General features: G+C 37.2%; 2 protein-coding genes across 3 annotated transcripts; one reads left to right on the top strand and one right to left on the bottom strand.

Moving 5' to 3' along the window:
* Window positions 1-11,696: 11,696 nt before the first annotated feature.
* Window positions 11,697-17,587, top strand: LOC116196752 (ankyrin-3). The gene is made up of 4 exons (XM_031526627.1): window positions 11,697-12,239; window positions 14,999-15,274; window positions 15,663-15,800; window positions 15,874-17,587. The coding sequence occupies exons 1-4, from the start codon at window positions 11,940-11,942 to the stop codon at window positions 17,431-17,433; spliced, it is 2,274 nt and encodes a 757-aa protein (XP_031382487.1). The 5' UTR covers window positions 11,697-11,939; the 3' UTR covers window positions 17,434-17,587.
* A 40-nt stretch (window positions 17,588-17,627) lies between these two features.
* On the bottom strand, window positions 17,628-20,148 carry LOC116196753 (ribosome-recycling factor). Of its 2 annotated transcripts, XM_031526628.1 has the most exons (9): window positions 19,803-20,148; window positions 19,646-19,672; window positions 19,415-19,558; window positions 19,209-19,324; window positions 18,895-18,986; window positions 18,695-18,716; window positions 18,540-18,608; window positions 18,140-18,208; window positions 17,628-18,048 (listed from the first exon to the last, which is right to left on the bottom strand). In XM_031526628.1, exons 1-9 carry the CDS (start codon window positions 20,005-20,007, stop codon window positions 17,968-17,970), a joined length of 825 nt encoding a protein of 274 aa, XP_031382488.1. In that variant the 5' UTR covers window positions 20,008-20,148; the 3' UTR covers window positions 17,628-17,967. The 2 variants fall into 2 exon arrangements, with proteins under 2 accessions (XP_031382488.1, XP_031382489.1); XM_031526629.1 differs by lacking the exon at window positions 19,646-19,672 and having other exon boundaries at window positions 19,803-20,144.
* Between the last annotated feature and the right edge of the window lie 509 nt (window positions 20,149-20,657).

Raw genomic sequence — 20,657 nt, 5'->3', positions numbered from 1 at the left:
TTAATGATTGCCCACAACAAAAGAAGCCCCTGAATTTCCTAAGGCACCACCCCCACTAACAAAAAGGCATACTATTGACACAAAATTTTATCTCCCCACCATGATTCCCTTATGATGGACCATACATTGTTTCCCGCATGAGCAATCTTGTTAAGACCCCATGATGGTCTGGTCTTCCTTTCAATGTCCACGGTAAGGCTTTGGGCCCTTTTGTAATTTAATGATATTTTATCGTCATTTTCAAGTGATGTTTACTTTTTCCCGCAATGACTCTCAGGTGAAGTTCAAGTTACACCGGGGTTTAAAATCCATTGGAACTTTAACCCAATAATTATCTGTTAAGAAAATTATATGCTGCAATCACCACCAGTAATAGCAGACGATGCACTCAAGTATGTTACTGAAAGTTTAAATGAAGCTCCGTCAAAATCAATGTGATTTTACCAATTATAATGTAATTAAGTAAAGTTCTTCAAAATCTGCATTTGTAAGTAATTACTCCGATTACTTTATCAAAATATGCGTAATTTACTTAAAATACGTATAATGTTTTAGGCGAATTACAGGGCTAAAATACGTATAATTTACTTAACAATGAATTACTTTATTACAACTTTCAAATAATTTACATGCATGTATAATGCAATCACTTTTAGAGTGATTGTACCTTTGATCTTCCCCTATCAGTAAGAGAAACATTATGGTTCACTTTCAAGTGATCTTAAAGTTTCCTTCTTTTTTCGAACACAAAATGACATTTTTACATATAGAAGTCTCAACGTAGGTACAGTACTTCTATTCACTACAATATATAGCTAAATCACATTATACTGATATGAACCTCGGAGTCTTGGGTATAATATTAGGCGACCAAATTCGATTATGCCACAACAATATATATGTAGTTGGGCTTTGACACATGAGAAAAGCAAGGCAAACCCTTTGATGATCGGTAAAAGTGCAGTAATGGGTTACCCTTTTGGCCAAGAGAAGTAGTTAAGTAGCTAGCCCTAGCTTAAAAGGTCTCCCACAATGATATTTCTTAGTAGAATCTAAAGTTTTTCGAAGATTTTTCTAAACCACCTGAAATCATGTTTGCTTGAGCTTTTGGTACATTTTCGGGCACAAGCAAAAGGCTAATATCAGAGACATGAGGATTAATCAACTACCCTAAGATAAATAGAGGAATCAAAACCCGTCATGAAATTGTGTTGATCGCCAACTTATTGGAAAAAAAAATAAAGTAAAAAATTAGTTAATGAGAAGGTACCCGAAAACAAACGTCCTCGACCGTGACACCTACCTTTCTAATAAGTCACTTCTTATAAGATTTTATTACCAAGTTTTCTTAGATTACATTAATTTCTCGTATAATTAGAGACCCAAATTAAAAAAAGAAATGGAGTTATGTGATCATAAATTGCGATGTGCACATGTATATAACTCGAGATAATACATGTATATATGTTGTTTTTTTCTTTTTTCTCGGTTATAAAGAAGACCCATGGATTTAATATAATGAAATAGAAATCTTAATAACTAATGAATAGATACAAGTAGTCCCATAATGAGATTGGAATCTACGACTTAGTTTTAGGTTGACAGGCGACTAGGCGAGGTCGTGCTCCGCTGGCTATAGCCTCTTTCTCCAAGTATATATATTATTAGTTTTGCACCCCGGAGGCAAAAAGTCGAGGAGAATGCTAATGAGATATTATTGATGAAATTAGGTCTGTCCCCAGCCACTTTCTCTTTAAGAAACTGATCCGCTCAAGCAAACCTCCAACTGTTATAAACGCACAAAATTAATGGTTCAAATTCAAAAGAACCTTTGATGCAAACTTAATTTAATTTTGAAAAACAAAAGGAGGATTAATCATTAGTTGGGAAAAATAAACCAAATGATGAGTTGGTTGGACTTTACATAAGCAACGAGCGTCGCATAAAAGATTTTTAGAATTCTTATGTTTAGATTGCGGACGACAGCCCTACACCCACACGGGCCAGGATTAGGAATGTCCATCAGACTTTCTTCTTGTTATAAAGAATCAATGCTTTTTTTTTTCCCCTTTTTAGTTTCGCATAATTCTTATGTTTTCTGGTAAAGTACAACTATAGACATCGAACAGTCTAAATTTCGCGAAACAATTTTTGGCACTTTGTTTTTCTATATAACCTTCTAGCTTAACGACGACATCCGAGTCATTGGTGTAACACACGACAGTGATCTTTTTTGTTGTAGGACATTCAATATATTATCATATAACGATGTACTGAGTAGTTGGAGTGGCAAATTAAGGTCTCTCAGTATTGAGATGTATATTGTCCATCTCCATTTTTGGTACAAGAATTATAACGTAAGAAAAAAAAATTTGGTGTTACTTTAAGTTATCTTCTATGGACAACGTAAGTGATTTTTCTTCAAGGTACGTATATATTAATTTTCTAAACATTATATATTCCTCTATGCACTAAAAACTAAAATAGTTTGGTTTCAAGAGTTTGTTTGCAATGACAACAAAGAAAATGAAATGAAATGAAGTGCAGTGCACATCGATATACCTTTGCTGCTTTCTGACAGTATATAATTCATGTATACATTTCGAGCCAAAAGAAAGAAAAAAAATATAATATATGTGTTTCTATCTCTCATTCATGTACGTGGACAGAGAAAATTTAAGTAGAACAAAAATTGGCAGTAAATTGATGTCGGGTGGAATGATGACTTGGTACGACGTATCAAATACAAATAGTAACCGTGATAGAGGCAACACCCTGGTCGAAAAATCTTTCCCTATTATATAATTTATATAAGAAAATAAAAGCCGAAGACGCGCAACAGGAAAAGCGTTACGAGCTTTTTATAGAAACATGTTGTTCCTTCTTGAAAGACTTTTCACATAATTAATTAATTAATGTAATTTATGTGTCTCATTTAATATAAAGCATATAATATAATGATAATCTAAAAGTCATCCATTTTATTTTTATTACAAAATTTATACGGTTTACACTGTCCTGAACAAAGTAAAAAAAAAAATCTTGAAAAATACGAAGATTTTTAGTTTTTTAATATAGTAATCTTATTTATGTTGTTATGATAATTATTATTATATCATAACAAAAAGCGCTACGATAGCTTTTTATGTAAACTCGCAGCTCCTCCTTGGAAGACTTTTTACATATTTAATTAATTAACATAATTTATATGTTTCAATATTTAATACTAAACATATATTGTAAAAATAATCTCAAAATCATCTTTTTTATTTATATTACAACTTATGTGGTATACACAATATTCCAAAGAAAATTCAAAACCTTTCTTGAATAACACAAATATTTTATTTTTTAAAATTACTCAATCTTAATGAAATTATGATAATTAATTATTATATTAGAAATTACAAATAAAATTAAAAGTTTTTGAAAAAAATCAAAAACTCTTTTGATTTAATCAATTTTTGTATGACTCGCATAACGCGAGGACTTGTACCTAAAGTAGATTAAAGGAATGAATGGTCACTACAAGAGGAGACTAAAGCTTATAATGGAAACCTTAATAAGATAAAGTGAAGCGCTCTCCTTGGCATTTTTGGATGATTCAACTCGTGTGGTATAACCGGTTCGAGTCTCAAAGAGAGAGAAAAAAAAAGTGCCTTAAGCATCCATTGCATATATAGCAATATGTTATACATGATGATTTACGAAGCGTCTTGTGTAATGTATACATAGATTTTAGTTTCAAAAATTAAGAAGTAAAAACCACAGAATTTGAATTAGAGTGTAATTTAAAGAACTTCTGTTCAGGTCACTTGCATGAGAAATTGTGAGGTGATGAGAACGCTAATTTGATTCTGATGTTTTTAATCGATTTAAGATAGAGAAATTACATTTCACAAGAAAGAGAAAAATAAATTATAAGCCATCCACGATTAAGGCACATACATGATGTTTCAATATTATTCGCTGTCATTAATGAATCGCTGTACGCCTCTATTTTACTTTAACCCGACCAGAAAGCTGGTTCAATTAAGATTTTCATTTCTTTCTCCATCGATGCCTTTGGTTCATGATATACATCAGTGTTCGGTCGTCGTGTTAAATCATCGAACTTCATTGCCCAAAATTGTAAAAATCTCTAGTTTGAATCATTGGACAGCTTGTTGTCATAGCCTTCGAATTGCCCGACGAATTATAGTTTATCCAGTCACTTGGAATGAAAATCATCGACGAAACATTATTGAGCTCGATCAAGTTTCCCTTTCACGCTTGGAATTTTTTATTGCTAAAAAATGTCATGCAAATGTGGAAATTTGGGTTAGCTGTGGAACGGTAAACGTCCAATTCAATTAGTTTTTCCAGACTGATTAGTCCATTTTAATCTGCTTGAATTTCTGCCAAGACCTGCTTGAAGTCAATGTGGTAGATATTCACCTCATGAGCTTACAAATTATTCATCTCCGATGTATCCAATGTGTCTCGTCATCACACCGTGATGTGTGCTCCTTTACAATACGGTTTTAACTTAACTACACATGAGTTCAAACAAAAAGCTCGAGATGAAATGAATTCGGAATAAATTACGTCCATAAAGTAATAAATCTTACTGCAAATAATGTTTCACGAAAACCACAGTGAATTCGTGTAAAAGGTCGAACTTATCAAATGAATATATATGTAGTGATTCTTCACTACTTCCCGGCTCTTATGCATATCGAAAAGATTTGGAAGCCCCATAAATATGCAACTATACGTGCAAATAAAAGTGTTGTTTCCCGATGGCGTATATGCTATGCGCTTTAACACATATGCATGCTTGGACCAACGTGTATGGCTGAAACTATGAAAACTATTTTTAGGTACGTGGAAGCATATAGTATTCATATATTGTTGAATTACAATGATGATTAGTATGTAATATTTGAATGACTATCCTTTAGAAAAAGAAATGATTACAACAAATATTCATGTTGATAAATATATATATATATATATATATATACACGGAGATAGACGTGCTCTTCAAGAATGGGGCATGGCCTCGTTTAGCTTAAACAAGATTTAGTTAATTAATTATAAGCACAATAATAACTGTTAGTTATAATCTCGATGGATGGAGTTGGGTTCTCACATAAATATGGAAGCGTCTCCTTGTCTTAAAAGCGAAAGAACTAATCAAACTCTTACCATACAAAAGCAAGGAAGGGAGAGTGGATGAAATTTAAATAATAATAATTATTGTTATGATTATTACTTTGTCTTATTATAAGAGGATTAAAGCAATAAAGCATATTTAGGATGGTGAGCAACAAATAATTAATATGAAAGCCGGAGAGAGCATGGCAGTAATGTGATGATTCCAAGGTCTCACTTGTTGGGGATAACACAGGGAAAAAAAAAAGAAAGAAAAAAAAAAACCTGGAACTAGAAATCAAATTCTGTCTTGGGAAGTTCTATATTCTTGACAACGTGGTGCGTATTTTGATACATCTTGACAATGTTCGTAGTGCTTAATTGGTACTTATTTATATAACAAAGGCAACGAGAAATTTTACATAATCTCACAATAGCAGGTCAGAGTGTATATATCTCATATCTTCTCATGCAAGATTTTGAAGCGTCTATTATATATATGCATAATAAGACTCAGAGAAACCCGTTTGGTTTCATGATGTGATTTTAGAATCATGATTTTGATTTTAACTCTACCCACTACACAACAAAAACACACGTTTCCCAAGTCAAATTTATAATACCATCTCATTTGTTTTTTTCTACAATCAAAATCAAAATCAAAATCAAACTTAGTTTAACTCTGAAACCAAACGCCCCCTGTATATCAAACTAGTTCAGAATTCCACTTGCACGGACACTTGCTATCTTTTATTTGAAGTTAATTTCTTGTATATAAATAAGAGATTTTTTTAAAAAAAATATGACTTGTAGTAGTATATATTAATATAAATGTAATATTGATAGAGGATATGATTTATTATTTTTATAGTCATAAATATTTTGTAATAATGTATGTCTGTAGATGATGTTATTTATGCAGAATAACAATTCTGTGTAATATATTTTTAATACTTTCTTATGAATTTTCGATAAAAGCGATCGACCAAAAGATGCGTAGATCTCAATTAGTATTATTTCAAACCTAACTGGGTTATTGCTTAGGAATAGTTCCCCAATTCAAAGAAGTAAGGCCGTCGAATCAGTCGTAATATTGTAATGTAATTCTATTATATAATACGAATTATAATACTAAAGGGCTAAAAGGGGAACAAATTATTTCTTAGTATCTAATTTAAATTTTCAATAGATTTAATTTAATTATTAGTACAATGAATTCGCAATAAGGAGACCAAGTCATCTAGATTCGTAAAACTTCCACTTGAACCTACACGGACTTGAGTTTATCTGCAACTCAAAAGGTTATACTGATAGGTTATTAGACCAAAATCTCAAATAAACTTGTGGTTTCTTTCTCAATTTGTTCGCGTGGGACAACATATCTCAACACATGTCCTCACGTGGCAACATGTGAACCAGCACGTGCCATGTGTCCTTAAACGCTCGCGTCAAAAACTGATCATGAGTCGGACATCCTCTTCCGAACCCGGGCAAGGGCCGACAAACACCAAACTAGTATCGAGCTCTACACTCGGACCTAATTAGAAGTGTACCTTTAGCTATCTCGGAACTGGACTGGGCCACTCTCGGACTTAATTAACATGAGGCGCACTATTGGCTGTCTTCGAAGCCAAATCTGACGTGGTGTGAGTTCACATGTGCGCGCAAAAGCGTAAAGCGCTTTGATATCATGTAAAATTCTCACTTTGACTTATACGGACTTGAGTTCATCTGCAATTCAAAAATTTAAGCTGATGGGTTACTGAACTCAAGTCTCATATAAGCTTATGATTTCTTTCTTAATTTTTTCGTGTAGTACAACATATCTCAACAAGAACGTCTATGTGGCGGGCTCTCCTTGCAAGAATGAAAGTTTCTTGTTGCATCCGTAGAAACTTTTTATCTTAGTAACCTATGTATAGATAGATATATAGATAAGATAAGCGAACAACCTCCTTTTCTTTTCATATTTATCTCTCAAAAAATTTTTCCTGGATTTTTCTCTCGCTAATCCTCTTCCCCAATTCTCTCTCATTAGATCAATTTCTCTTTTATTTGGCTTCTCTATGCTCACGATTTTTAATAAAACTGATATATAGAACTTACTCTTCAAATTTTAAATATGAGTCCAATTATGTATATAAGTAATATTTCTTTTATTAAACTCACTATATATATACTTGGATTAAGTTAATGAATTATTTTTTTGAACACTAAAATTTTAAAATGAGCAATTCAATGTCCAATCAATATCCAAAAACATTGTATTACTTTGCATTTTTTTCATTAATAATCTATATTGAAGGAGTTAATATCATATAAAAAGAAATTCATGAATATATGGAATTCAAAAGGACAATCAACTACATGCTAGGAAAATACTTAAAAAGCCTACGTGAAAAGTTCTTATCAAACGAACAAAGGTCTTTCATTGCATGAAGTTTAGGCCTATCTATAGAAGTGAACACTGGTGTATTTGATAATTGCAGTTATGTGTTATATTTTGATTATATACATATATATTTTGCTACTCCGTTCGTAGCAGCGCGGGGAAAAGGAAATCGACCTCAGGAAAGACAATGTGTTGCCATATCAACTGAGTGAAGCCAAAGGCTCGAGCTGGGAACTGTGATGAACATTGTTTAAATTTGCCATCATCTGTTTGGCATAAAACGAGGTGACAATTAAGAAAGAAGATTTCCATCATGAGCATTCATATATATATATATGGAAAATTCTAACATGATATCGAATTTACGATGACACACTTAGTACTTTAGTTCAAATATTTAGCACTTCAATTCAAATGTTTAGTACTTTTGCTATTTGTGATGGATTATATAAAATACTAAACATTTCAACCGTAATACTGAATACTTAAATTTGAAAAAGAAGTAAAAAAACACTTGCATTAATCACAATTACTAAAAATACTGAACACTTGAACTGAAGTACTAAACATTTAAACTGAAAGTACTAAATGTGTTACGATGACTCGATGTCATGCTAGAAAGACTTACAGTTCACCATTCATAAGAGATTTACTTCTCTCTATCAACCACGGGTTTCTTTTCTTTGTTTTGGGGTAATCGGGTGAAAAAAAATATATTGAAATTTACTTTAAATTCCATTGTGCATTCTGATATAAAGAATTATAAAAGACTCCGATTAATCATTTTCGATATGGGTCTATCCATTAAAAATTAAAGCTCTTTTAATGTGAATTCTCTCTATTCATAATACTCAAATTTGAAATTTTATTTGATGAAAAAAACGTTGAATTACTTGAACTAATTCATGTTGTTAATTGAACTAAATTCAATCATAGGAACATACCATTTTGAGTTCAGATCAGACTCTCCTTGAAAAAATCCGAACTTTATGTCCAAACAAATCCATAATTTATTTTTATTTTTATTTTTTTGGTATATCATAAAAATTCACCTTGTCGTGGTATACATACATACATAGCGATATTATACACGAAAGGGCAAGAACTGATGGTCAAAAAGGAAAACACGCTGACTGGTCTAGACTGGACTGGACTTACCCGAGAGAGTAGAAGATCGTTGACTCAGGTCAGGTGGCATCTCAAGTACTGGCATTGACCAGTAAAGGGCCAATGAGCTAGCCTTCTTAGTGCCCAATTCGTTAGTTCTCTACCCCTGAAGAAGAACATCATAATGACAGTGTATAACTCACGAATTTTAGTTGGGAATAATTCACTTGCAATACCATTGTAAATTATGGGAAGATACTTCCTAGAATAACTTTTATCCGTTGAGTAATAGCGCTTTCACTCGGCAACATTGGATCACTAGGGCCAACTTTTGTCCCTACTCAATGGGTCGGTGCACCGAGGGTCAATCTTCGTCGGGCCAAAGGAAAACTTTGGACGCTTTATTACTCTTTGGGAGGTCCGCGCCGCCCCATATAGAAATTGTCTACCTGAGACTCCCTTGGTCCTATAAAACTGACATAATGTTAGACCACTAACAATCCTTTTACTTATAATTACCCCAAAATTGATTGATTTAAGTTGATGAAAATATGATTGCCCGGTTACTATTTTATACTGCAAAGGCCAGAGTGGGGAAAAGATAAAAGAGTACAACCTTCCCACAGCACATGAAACTGACACAGTCAACAAGACAAAAGAAGGATACATATACAAACACACACATATATGCAATATAAAAAGGGTGTGGAAGAATTGATACTGGGCTTGCTATTTTTGGGGCAATAAGATTTGTAATTTTCTGAACCGATTCTTTGATTGATACACGGGAAGGGATAAGTTCTGGGCACTGTGGATATTGTGCCATATCTTAATGACCCCTACCACACCGACCACCCAACGCACGTACGTACAGTACATTCATGCATGATGTCTCGTACGTTCAGAGCTTCCATGTCCTGTTGCTCCTGATATGATCAATTAAAACTGTTTTCACTTGCCCGGCCAGTACCAGTCAATAATTTCCTGCCTAACTTCTAATGATCAGTACATGCATGCACCCAATGGAACCAAAAAAATGAAGATATGTGCAGTCTTCGAGATCGAGAAGTACATATATTATATCGTCGACGTTATCCCGCGAGTTTGAGGATGCAATTCGATCCATGATGTTGCAATAAGCGAGAATGAACGCGAGTTGGCGGCATGAGATCATGTCGAGAGTACTGTTCAATTATTACGAGCTGTATGATCTGATCGCCCATTCTCTAGAAGATGGATTGTAGTATAGTGATGTGTTTTTGTTCTCTCTTCTTCTTCTTTTTTTTTTTTTTTTTTTGCTTAGAATGTGTTTTTGTGTTCTACGGTCCATAGATGCGAGATCGTTTTTATGGCGCCGCGTTATGCATTATGCAGATCGTAACATCCTAAATACGTTACATACGTCTAACTACAAAAAGATTGACATAAAGTATCACTCGAGATAGAACAATATCCTAAATACATCAATATACATATGTTTTACCAATATTTGGTTGATATATAAAAATATCCACTCAAGATAAAATTGCTTTATTTTTTTTTTATTATAAAAGCGTATGGATCTAATATAAAACAAACTCTGATAAAATGTTACGAATAATTTCATTATGGCAATCAAATTCTGAATAATCACCAGTGGAGAACATGTCCCATTACACTCCACATATTTCTCTGAAAATTGCTTTTAATATATTATGGCTAAAGAGAAATGATCTTTTCCGTATCAAAAAAATATTTGCATGCAACCAATTATGACAAATATATATATATATGTTTCAAACAGTGCCATACTATGCAACCCTATGGACGATATCTAATCCCACTATGTAATCACGTGGACTCTATACGGTGCCATACAGCTTATTATATCTCTCACGTCTCACATGAATCCGAGCATGGCTCCATGTTCTTCCTTAACAATCCTATCAGGAGTTTTCATTTTTAAATTTTTATTTTCTATCCTTTTAAGTAAGATATATGTACATAAGATTCTTTAGTCAAAGCTGTCCACTAGGTTGGGTCAACTTGCTCCTTTGCCTAATGATCAAAAGAAAAATATATCACGGGCTAATGTCACAAGATAGTAAGAATTCATTGATATTTATTATTTTTTAGAATTATTGCAGACGGAATTATTATTGATAGAAATATAATTTTTTTTTATGAATATGGTTATACAATAGTGTCATGTAATATATTCAATATACACAGTACCTTTTAGGTGATTTTTTTGTTTTGAATTCAACCTAAATTTTCCATAAAGTCTATACAAGCAGAGTTGATCTACTATTTTACTCTTTCGAATACTCAAAATAATTGTGAGAAAGGGCCGTTTATGGGCGATAATCCTCAATCTAAAACACAAGTTATGGGTTTTATTATCTAGAACAAGTTCCAAATTTATGAGAAAATTATACTTTTCATTATGTTGTGTACGTATATTACATTGTTTGAGTGTAATCAACGTGAATCATGCAATGAATTTTCCGCATTAATGTCTTACGAGCTGATTGGAAAAGATTTAATAACCGAAATAGTTGGTACTGTTTTTAACCATGAGACTCACATCTTATCTCTGTACAAATAAAATTCTAATGTTATATTTATTACCACCCATTATCATAATAATTTAGAATAATTATCCTTTCAAATATATCTATATAATTAATACAACGATTTCTTATTTCAATCCATGCCCCATAAAAAATGTTTTCGATCTTTTCATAGTTCAAATTTTCATTAAAAAGTAATATATATTCATTATAACCAAATCTCCCAAGCCTACAAGCAAAGAAAGGAAAAAAAAAATGTCCCTATGTCGAAAACGAAGTCGTTTACCAATCACTAACAGCCAAGAGAACAGTGGCCCACATGATCTTGAAGGGAAAAACAAAAATTCAAAATGGAGCACAAACAAAAAGAATTCAAAAAATCCAAAATAATTATTACATTAATAATACAGTAATTATTAATTGATAAATTAAGAAGTTATTATCTCCCATCCCAATAATAAATACCCGACTCTCTCTCGTCTCAGTCCCCCGGGCGCTTAACGCTTTCAACTTCTCCCTCCCTTCCCCCCACCCCTCTCCCTCTCTCTCTCGAGCCCCGCGCTGCTGCTTCTCCTTCTTCTTCTTCATTTCTAGAGAGAGAGAGAAAGACAGAATCAGAATCCTCGCTGACCACAGAGAGAGAGAGTGTGTGTGTGTGTGTGCGTGCGAGCACGCACCTGAAGCAAAGCTTGCAGCAGAAGCGTGAGCTGGAAGAAGTCTTGCTGCTCGGAGCTCGGACGAGGTGAGCAAGGATGCCGGTCTTCGCCGGTAAGCAGGTGGTGCCGGTGGACTACGAGGTGGAGGTCTCTCAGCGCCTGCTGGAGGCCTCGCTAGCCGGCGATCTGGACTCCGCCCTCCAGTGCATCGCCGATCCGTCCGTGGACGTCAACTACGTCGGCGCCGTCAGCCTGAAGACCCGCCGCACCGACGTTGTCCCCCGGGGCGAGTCCGCCAGCGAGGTCCGCGTGGAGTACGAGGAGTTCAGGACGGACGTCACCGCGCTCTTCCTCGCCGTTCACGCTGGCAACGTGGCTCTTGTGAGGAAGCTGCTGGTAATGGCTCTTCGCGCCCGTCCTCTATTCAAATTTGAAATTACGTTTCTGCTGAAAACCTCATATCACTGACACCTAGGTAGTTTAAAACCATTCCATCTTATCCTTCCGGCTGATATGGAAGTGCTAACCGTTGTTCTTGTTCATGGCGAGCTTAATTTCCTTCTATTTTAGAATGAATGAACTCAAATCAGCTCAAACTCAACACAGTTTGTAAATTTCAAGAGATTTTCCAGTGGCCGGATTTTCCTTTTTTTTTTTTTTTGTTTCCACTGGTTTACAGTTTGAAATCATTACCTAACGTACACTGTTGATTATCCTCTGCTTTTAGTTGGGGCTCTGTTTTGGTGAATTACCGGCGAAGTCGTTACGTTTCTTGCCAAACTCTTCTAAGAAAGTCTGTTCCTTGCAAGTGTCCACACGCAATCTCTGTCTTGATGTATTCCTCTTTCAATCTCCGGTGCGACCTCTGAATTTCACTACTCAGAGATATTCTGATGAAATCCGCAGTCCGTCTTGCTCTGTTTGGGTTCATCTCTGCAACCCGAAGTCCCTTTCCCTTCCTTTCTCTCGCGGCATTATCCTGCCATATCTGAGAGGAACTGACTTACAGAAGAAATTGCAAGAAGCTCTTAACTAACAATAGTTTCTTCCAGATATTTGCACAACAAAAGATAGTTCCTGTCAATTTTCGTTAAACGCATTAAAAATTGCTCTTTCAGGCTTGGTTTGGGAGTGCTGCTGCTGAAATATAAGTGCTGAAGTATAATTACTGAAAAATAAGTGCTGATTTTAGAATAAGCAAAAGCGTTTGTGAGGTAACAATTGAAATCTGCTGAAAATATAGAAAGACAATTATTAATACTTGAAACTGAATAAGCAGAATCAGATTTTATAAGCACCTATTAACCTGCTTAAGAAAATCACGTTTTCAAACGCAATTTCGACTTAAACCATGATTTCAAAAACTCCTACGAAACTCCAAATCTGCTTAACATTATAAGAAAAGGTGATTATGGAACCTCCCACCACACTCCCTAGCGAACTCTAGTATTAAGTTGTCGGATTCTGTTTAACATTTGAAAGAGCTTGCGGCGGTCAGTCATTGTCTTTCTGCCGATAATTTGATTCTCTGTCCAATTAGACTATACCTTTGGAAGAGCAGACTTCATGCTTGCCCGGGCGTTATCTTTCAAACTGAAGTGCTTTATCACCTTTCGTCAGTGGATTCCTGGTCTATACAACTTTATTGCCTTTGCTTAATTGCTTTAATTGGTTTCTCTTAAAAATCTGAAAATATTGCCATTAAAATGAAATCGGTCGTTTGTATGTCACTTTCCTCTTTTAGAGCAAAATTTAGTATCTGATTCGGATTCATTACTATTATACAATTTGGTGGTTACTGCTAGAAGAAATAGCATTTAATTGATTCCCATCGACTTATTTTTGAAATTGCATTAACTCTGTTTGAATCACTGGATTTCCAATAAATGGATTATTTGAATGTAGACAAATAATAGAGGACTCAAGTCATTTACCTGAAAAGTTGGAAAATAAATGCAGATAATCCCAATACTAATGTCATATTTTTGTTCATTTTGAACTCGAACCTCAGCCAAGGAGGCACCCGTCACAGTAAAAATATTTTAGACAGGCTGAATCCTTTCGGTATGGTCATTTCTTTTGATTAAAAATATGTAATATCTTTGAGGGACCCTCTTCCTCATCTTCCTGCTCTGCTAATAGATTCGTCCAGTCTCATGTTGAAGTTTCAGCCAAGTGGTTCTTGGGTCCCATTTAAACAACCATGAAAATGAAATCCGCAGATTCGTTCTAGTTGTCTATCATAAGTATTGATTGGCGTGGATCCATGTTGTGCGGTAATCTAAAAATCTGATTCCTGTGATTGGGGGGGGGGGGGGGCTGATATGTTTGAGTGGCCCCAAAAAGACTGGATCACCAACATGCTCTGTTAATCCTGTTAAATTAATTACTTGGGATCATGTTAAATGATCTTATGTTTGTCGAGAACTCAGATGTAGATTGTTGGAAGTTTCTGAATGTTAGAGCATAGGACTTAAGTTTGAAGCATCCTTAACTAGGACCTAAAGTTTTTAACTGCAATACCGATTGTTCTATTCTTCACGCGATAGTTTAACGTGTGTGCTAGTTATCACTGACTGAAGATTGACCAAAACTTTTCCAAACCTAATATTATCATCGAGATACGAAGTCTGCTTGTTATTGGAAGAAGCATTTTCATCTTAATTGTAAGAAAGAGTGTTAGAAACATCAGTTATTCCCAAAAGCAATGTACCTTCCAGTGTGTTATGAGAAACATATTCCAGCCTGGAGGAGAGGGAAGTATTGGTATTTTTGCTCAGTAGTAATGTTTGGTCGGCGATGCCCATATGCAAATGTCTCTTGCCATGAACAGAGCCTGAAGTACGTAGAAGTACTCGGGAGATTACTGAATGGCATGCATCTCCCTTTCCCACCTATGCAAATATTACTCTGACATTGATGAATTTTTTATGCTTTCAAGTCCATCATCATGTCAGGTCCTTTCTGGTCATAAATTTTGTACCCTAGGAAGGGTCCAAGATGTTAACTGTGACATCTTGATTCTTCTCCCTGACCATATTCGCGAAGATCTCAATGAATAAATGGCAGAATAAAAATAAACAAGAGTTTAAGATAATTACGTGGGGCCCTTCAATTTTTTCTGTAGCTAGAGTTAACTGTGTTCCCAATGGCAGAGCATCGGAGCTGATGTGAACCAGACACTCTTCAAAGGCTTTGCGACGACAGCAGCAGTACGCGAGGGCCACCTTGAGATTTTGGAGATCTTACTGAAAGCTGGAGCTTCACAGTCCACCTGTGAGGAGGCTCTGTTGGAAGCATGCAATCACGGGCAAGCGAGGGTAGTGGAGCTTCTCATGAGCTCTGATCTGATTCGACCTCACATAACCGTGCATGCTTTGGTCATGGCGTCCGGCAGGGGATTTGTGGATGTGGTCGACACTCTTATGCAGGTATTCTATTATTCTGTATAGCCATTTAGACTTAGCAAGTGGTCACCTGCTAAATTTCCTTTTGTAAATTCAGACCCAAGACGAAAATGACCTTAATTTAAGTACTTCTCAATGAAAAAAAAATATTTAAGATGACTTTCTCCAATTATTAGTAAAGTATGAGAATGATGGTAACTGGAAAAGTTCGAAAAATGATCAAATGACAAGAAGGCCATTTTTCTTAGTGCAGAGCAGCTGTCTCTTCACTGAAAAAGGGTTAAACTATTCTAGGCAGTAGATTTTCAGATGATGTAATGCCAGGATTAGTTCACTTTCCCTTTGTTCATTTGTCATCGTGCTTTTGTGTATTCTCATGACATTAATTTTGGTCGAACTTGCTTTGTCGCAGTGTGGAGTGGATGCATGTGGCACAGCTCGGGTGTTGCTCAAATCAACTAAGCCATCTCTCCACATGAATGTTGATTGTAGTGCGATTGTTGCTGCTGTTGTAAGTAGGCAGGCCATGGTTGTGCGTCAACTCCTACAGGTAAAGTGACATTCTATTCATGGATATATTTTGCCACCTTTGGTTGCATGCTCATGTTTCAAAATCCAAACAGGCTGGTGCAAGAACAGATATTGATGTCAGACTTGGGGCATGGTCGTGGGACCCAGCTTCAGGAGAGGAGTTCCGGGTTGGTGCTGGACTTGCCGAACCTTATCCAATCACGTGGTGTGCAGTTGAGTACTATGAATCAAGCGGCTCTATCTTATCAATGCTTCTCAAGCACCTCTCCCCTAACAGCCCTCACTATGGAAGAACCCTCATTCACCATGCCATCTTATGTGGAAACTCGGAAGCAGTAAATGTCCTTATAAAGTCTGGTGCTGGTATTGAAACCCCGATCAAGACAACAAACTTGAAGGCTGGTAATGTTCGGCCAATTCACATGGCTGCTCGTCTCGGCCTTTCCGCGGTTCTCCAGTGCTTAGTTGATGCAGGCTGCGATCTGAACTCCAGGACAGAATTGGGGGACACAGCCCTTATGATCTCCGCAAAGTACAAGCATAAAGAGTGCTTGAAGGTACTGGCAATGGCTGGTGCTGATTTTGGGCTAACTAATGCCTGCAGTCACTCAGTAAGTTCGATTGCCGGGTCGAACCGCTGGGCCCTTGGTTTCCAGCAAGCGGCGGTAGAAGTACTCCGATCAGGAAAGATTCCATTTTCCAGTGATTACTGTGTTTTCTCCCCCTTAATGGTAGCAGCTCAAGTGGGCGATGCTGAGGCCGTGAAAGTTCTGGTTCAATCTGAGGCATTCGACCTCGACTATCAGGATGAGAACGGGTTTTCAGCAGTCATGATCGCGGCCCTGAAGGGGCATGTGGAAGCATTCCGAGCTCTTGTTTATGCAGGTGCTGATGTAAGGCTGAGTAATAGAGCCAGCGAAACCGCAATCTCCATATCGAAATTAAGTCCCAATCGGGACCAGTTTGAGAAGGTCATGTTGGAATTTGCACTAGAGAAGGGAAGTCTGAACACTGGAGGATTCTATGCCCTACACTCTGCAGCTCGCCGAGGAGATCTTGGGGCAGCAAAACTACTGACATCCCGAGGGTGTGATGTTAACATACTCGACGGAGAAGGGTATACTCCGCTCATGCTCGCTGCTCGGGAAGGACACGGGCCCATCTGCAAGCTTCTCATATCATGCGGGGCCCATTGCCATTTTAAGAATGACCGGGGTGAAACTGCGCTCTTCCTCGCTCAGAAAAATGGCGGATCGAAACACAATGCCGTGGCTGAGATATTACTTGACGAGTTTGCCAGGGAATTAGTATTAGCTGGGGCACAAGTGCAGAAGCACACAAAGGGAGGTAGAGGTAGTCCTCACCCGAAAGAGATTAAGATGGTCATGCCCTCTGGCGTTCTTCGCTGGGGAAGCTCGAAGGGCAGGAATGTAATATGCCGAGGAGCCGAAGTAGGGCCCAGCAATGCTTTCCGGAAGAACTGGACAGGGAAGGGTGATGCTGATGAGCCAGGGATTTTCCGAGTGGTGACTACGAAGGACAAGGAGGTTCACTTCGTGTGCGGAGGCGGGAGGGAGCGGGCCGAGCTTTGGGTCCGGGGAATAAAGCTTGTGACTAGGGAGGCTATATGTGGTAAACAGGGGAGCACGTAAAGTACGAGGTTTTGGGTCCTATAATGTACAGATTATGTCTTTAGATTTAGAGTGCTTCTCCTCGAAGTGATTGATTTGTTAAGCTGCTGTTATTTGCATGTATAAAGGTTCTATCATTGGCTCGAAATGTCCATTTGATCATTTTAATAGAGAACTACTCTGGATTCCAAAAACTCGGACACGAAATCCTGACAAAAGAAGAACAGCTTATGTAGTCTCTCATTTGCCACTCAGGATAGAAACAAGATCACCAAGGTACAATAAATTGACGATGGAATAAATTGAAGATGATAAGTCCAAAATTCGAGTGGTGTGACCTTTCAAAGTTGCTATTACTTCTGCATGCCTGACATTTCAAGAAACTGCTCCACGTTCAGAACACACGGACATGGAATCCCGACAAGGGAAGAACTCTTTATGCAGTCAATTGCCATGCGGGATCAAAACAAGACCACCTAGGTATAATAAATTGAACATGAAAGTCCAAAATTCGAGTGGTGTGACCTTCGAAATTGCTATCTGATGCACTACAACTCAGCCTGACGTTATCTCCTTCTCTTTTGCCTTGCACATATCCTCAGCCGACTTGACAAATTTCTTCGTCAACTCATCAACCTGAAGAAAGGAAGTTTAAGAAACCTGTTTTGATGCAAAACTCACAACCAGCTTTTTCAGTGATGGTAAGTAAGCCCTATACGTCACTCACTTCTTTCTCCAACTTCTTTATGTGGTCCTTTGGGAGACTGGAACCTGCTTTCTTTATTGTATCCAAGGCCTGAAATGACGAATGACCATTTCTTTATAGAATACCAAGTCGGAGATATAGATAAATCACGTCTTGTTAAGATCTATTAAGGATATCTTCTGGAGAGAAATTTTTCTTCCCTGCACAATTAGCTAAAAAGTTGATCGGATTTACGTTTGTCGATCAATTCTTTCAGGAGAGGCAATCAGAAGGTCGGTATAATAAAATAAATTGGAGTTAGGTAACGAACACAGACAGCAACCAATTTAATGGTTCATTTCAAATTTATCAGCAAATAGTTTGATCTGCACGGCGAGACTGGCGTATTAATGATCATAAGAATAGGATGCATCAGGTGTACCTTTTGACGAGCTCTCCTGATACTTTGCTTAACATCTTCGCAAGATTTAGTGACCACCTTACACATTGCCTGACAGCACCCAATATGAAGTCAAATAGTCTGTTAACATAAGCAAACCGAGTTGAAGTACCAAAGTAAATAACTAAAGATTTCACCTGCATATGCTCTTTGGTCAGCCTACCCATGAAATACAAGAGAAAGACAAGTTAGTAAAGTATGTTGAATAATATATAAGCGCAAGAAATATATTACGCTTGTGCTTACTTCAACATGAATAAATACATTAACTGAGAAAATGAAAAATGTGCCAGTGAACTGACTCGAGAAAATGCCGAAGGAGGAGATCAGTGCTTACGGAGGGATAGCAGCAATCAGACGATCTCCGTCAACCGTGGGGTTTAATCCTAAAGGAGACGAAACAATTGCCTTCTCTATTTCCTTGACAGTCTGCAATACACAAAAGCTTGGTCAGAAGAACAAGTCAGCACAATTGGACTAGAGCTGGGCGATGCTACTAAAAGAGGACATAATTAGAATATGAAAATCAAGCTGTTACCATAGATGGATTTCATAGACGTAGAGATATTTAAAACCTGGAAATCATGTTATTGCAACGAACCCAGCTGACTCAAAGAAGGAACAGCTTTAATCAGGAGAGGAGAGCATTACGTTCGGATCATAAGGATTGACGGAGAGCGTTTTTGGATCAAGAACTGACACCACAGCTAACCGATTCAAGGCCATCTTTACGCCGCTTGTTTCAACAATAATATGATCCAACATTCCTGCAAAAGGGTTTCACCAACGATCTCACCCAATAATATACAATGGAAGCTTAGGACTAGTTATCGAGTAAGGAAGCATTAATCAGATACCTGCAGAGGCCCTCCCAGTTCGGAGTTTTGCTAATTCACGGGATAACGCGACAATGGCTGCATCCATCTGTGAAGCAGCGGTATCCTTGACAGTGGGGCCAATGTCTGGCAAAACATCGACTGATCCTGAAGCAGAATCATCCCCTAGGAGACAACCAACCGCCAATAACTATAGTCTGCATATGAAATCTAGCTAAAGCAGGTCTACGTCAATCTATAAGAAGAACGGACCTACAACTATCGATGCCGGGCACGAATCTACACGTTTCACACAGCTCGGGATCAGATGACACCATTGTTCAATTGGTTGTCAAGTAAACTACACCAACGTGATTGCAATCATGAGAATTGAAATTGAGAGGTGGGAGCTCAGGTTAGAGAGAGTTACTTGATTTTTTGCCTTTGGCAAAGCCTCTGGTGCTGGCTCTGAGGAAGTCAGAAGGACCGAGAAATGGAGGTCTGAGCGGAGGGCTGGGGTCGGAGAGGATGCGAGGAGAGACGGCAGGGGAAAATTCGCGGGCTTGGAGGGCGGCGATTCCCCGGAAGACGGAGGCCCGGGGGGATGAGAGCGCTCGTCTTATGAACATCGCCATCGTTCTATGCTATTGATTTCATTTGAAGCTCAGTGCCCTTTTCGGCCTTCTTCCTCTTCGGATGCCTACGTTAGTCTGGTCAGTAACTTCCAAGGGTTTTGGACCAAATATGATAAACCCTAGTTTACTTGAATTTGAAAGAAATATATACATATATACATATCTATATATATATATATAAACAAAAGAACGTGCAACAAGAAAAAATGAAAATTTTGAAAAGAGAAGAGTGTAAAAAGTTCTCGTGGTCAGGCAAGGTGATCTCTGATGAGGTTAATACCGATTCATAGGCAGAGAAAATCTCGTGACCTCGTCAAATAAAAGTACTATAAATTCAATGGTTAGTGCTTGTGTACTTTTATATATATATATATATATACACGTATATAAATCGAGATGATTTATTGTAAATAATTTAAAGGAATAAAAAAATCAAAATACCCTTAAAAAGTCTCCAATACTAATTTTAGCTTTAGTGTAATGCTTGCTTGATGTAGTTGGGCTGGCAGAAAAAGACTAAGGAGAGAGGTTGATTAGGAGCACCAATTAGAGAGGTCTACCCAACCAATGCAGTTCCCGATCCTAATTCCCATTCAAAACGGACAATGCTTCTTGGACAAGAAAGGGGACCTATTGGTTAAGTCGACTTC

Source organism: Punica granatum, chromosome 2 (genome assembly GCF_007655135.1).
Source record: "Punica granatum isolate Tunisia-2019 chromosome 2, ASM765513v2, whole genome shotgun sequence".
NCBI classification, from domain to species: Eukaryota; Viridiplantae; Streptophyta; class Magnoliopsida; order Myrtales; family Lythraceae; genus Punica; species Punica granatum.
Note: the sequence above shows the minus strand (reverse complement) of the source record. Positions and strands in the feature narration are given on the sequence as shown.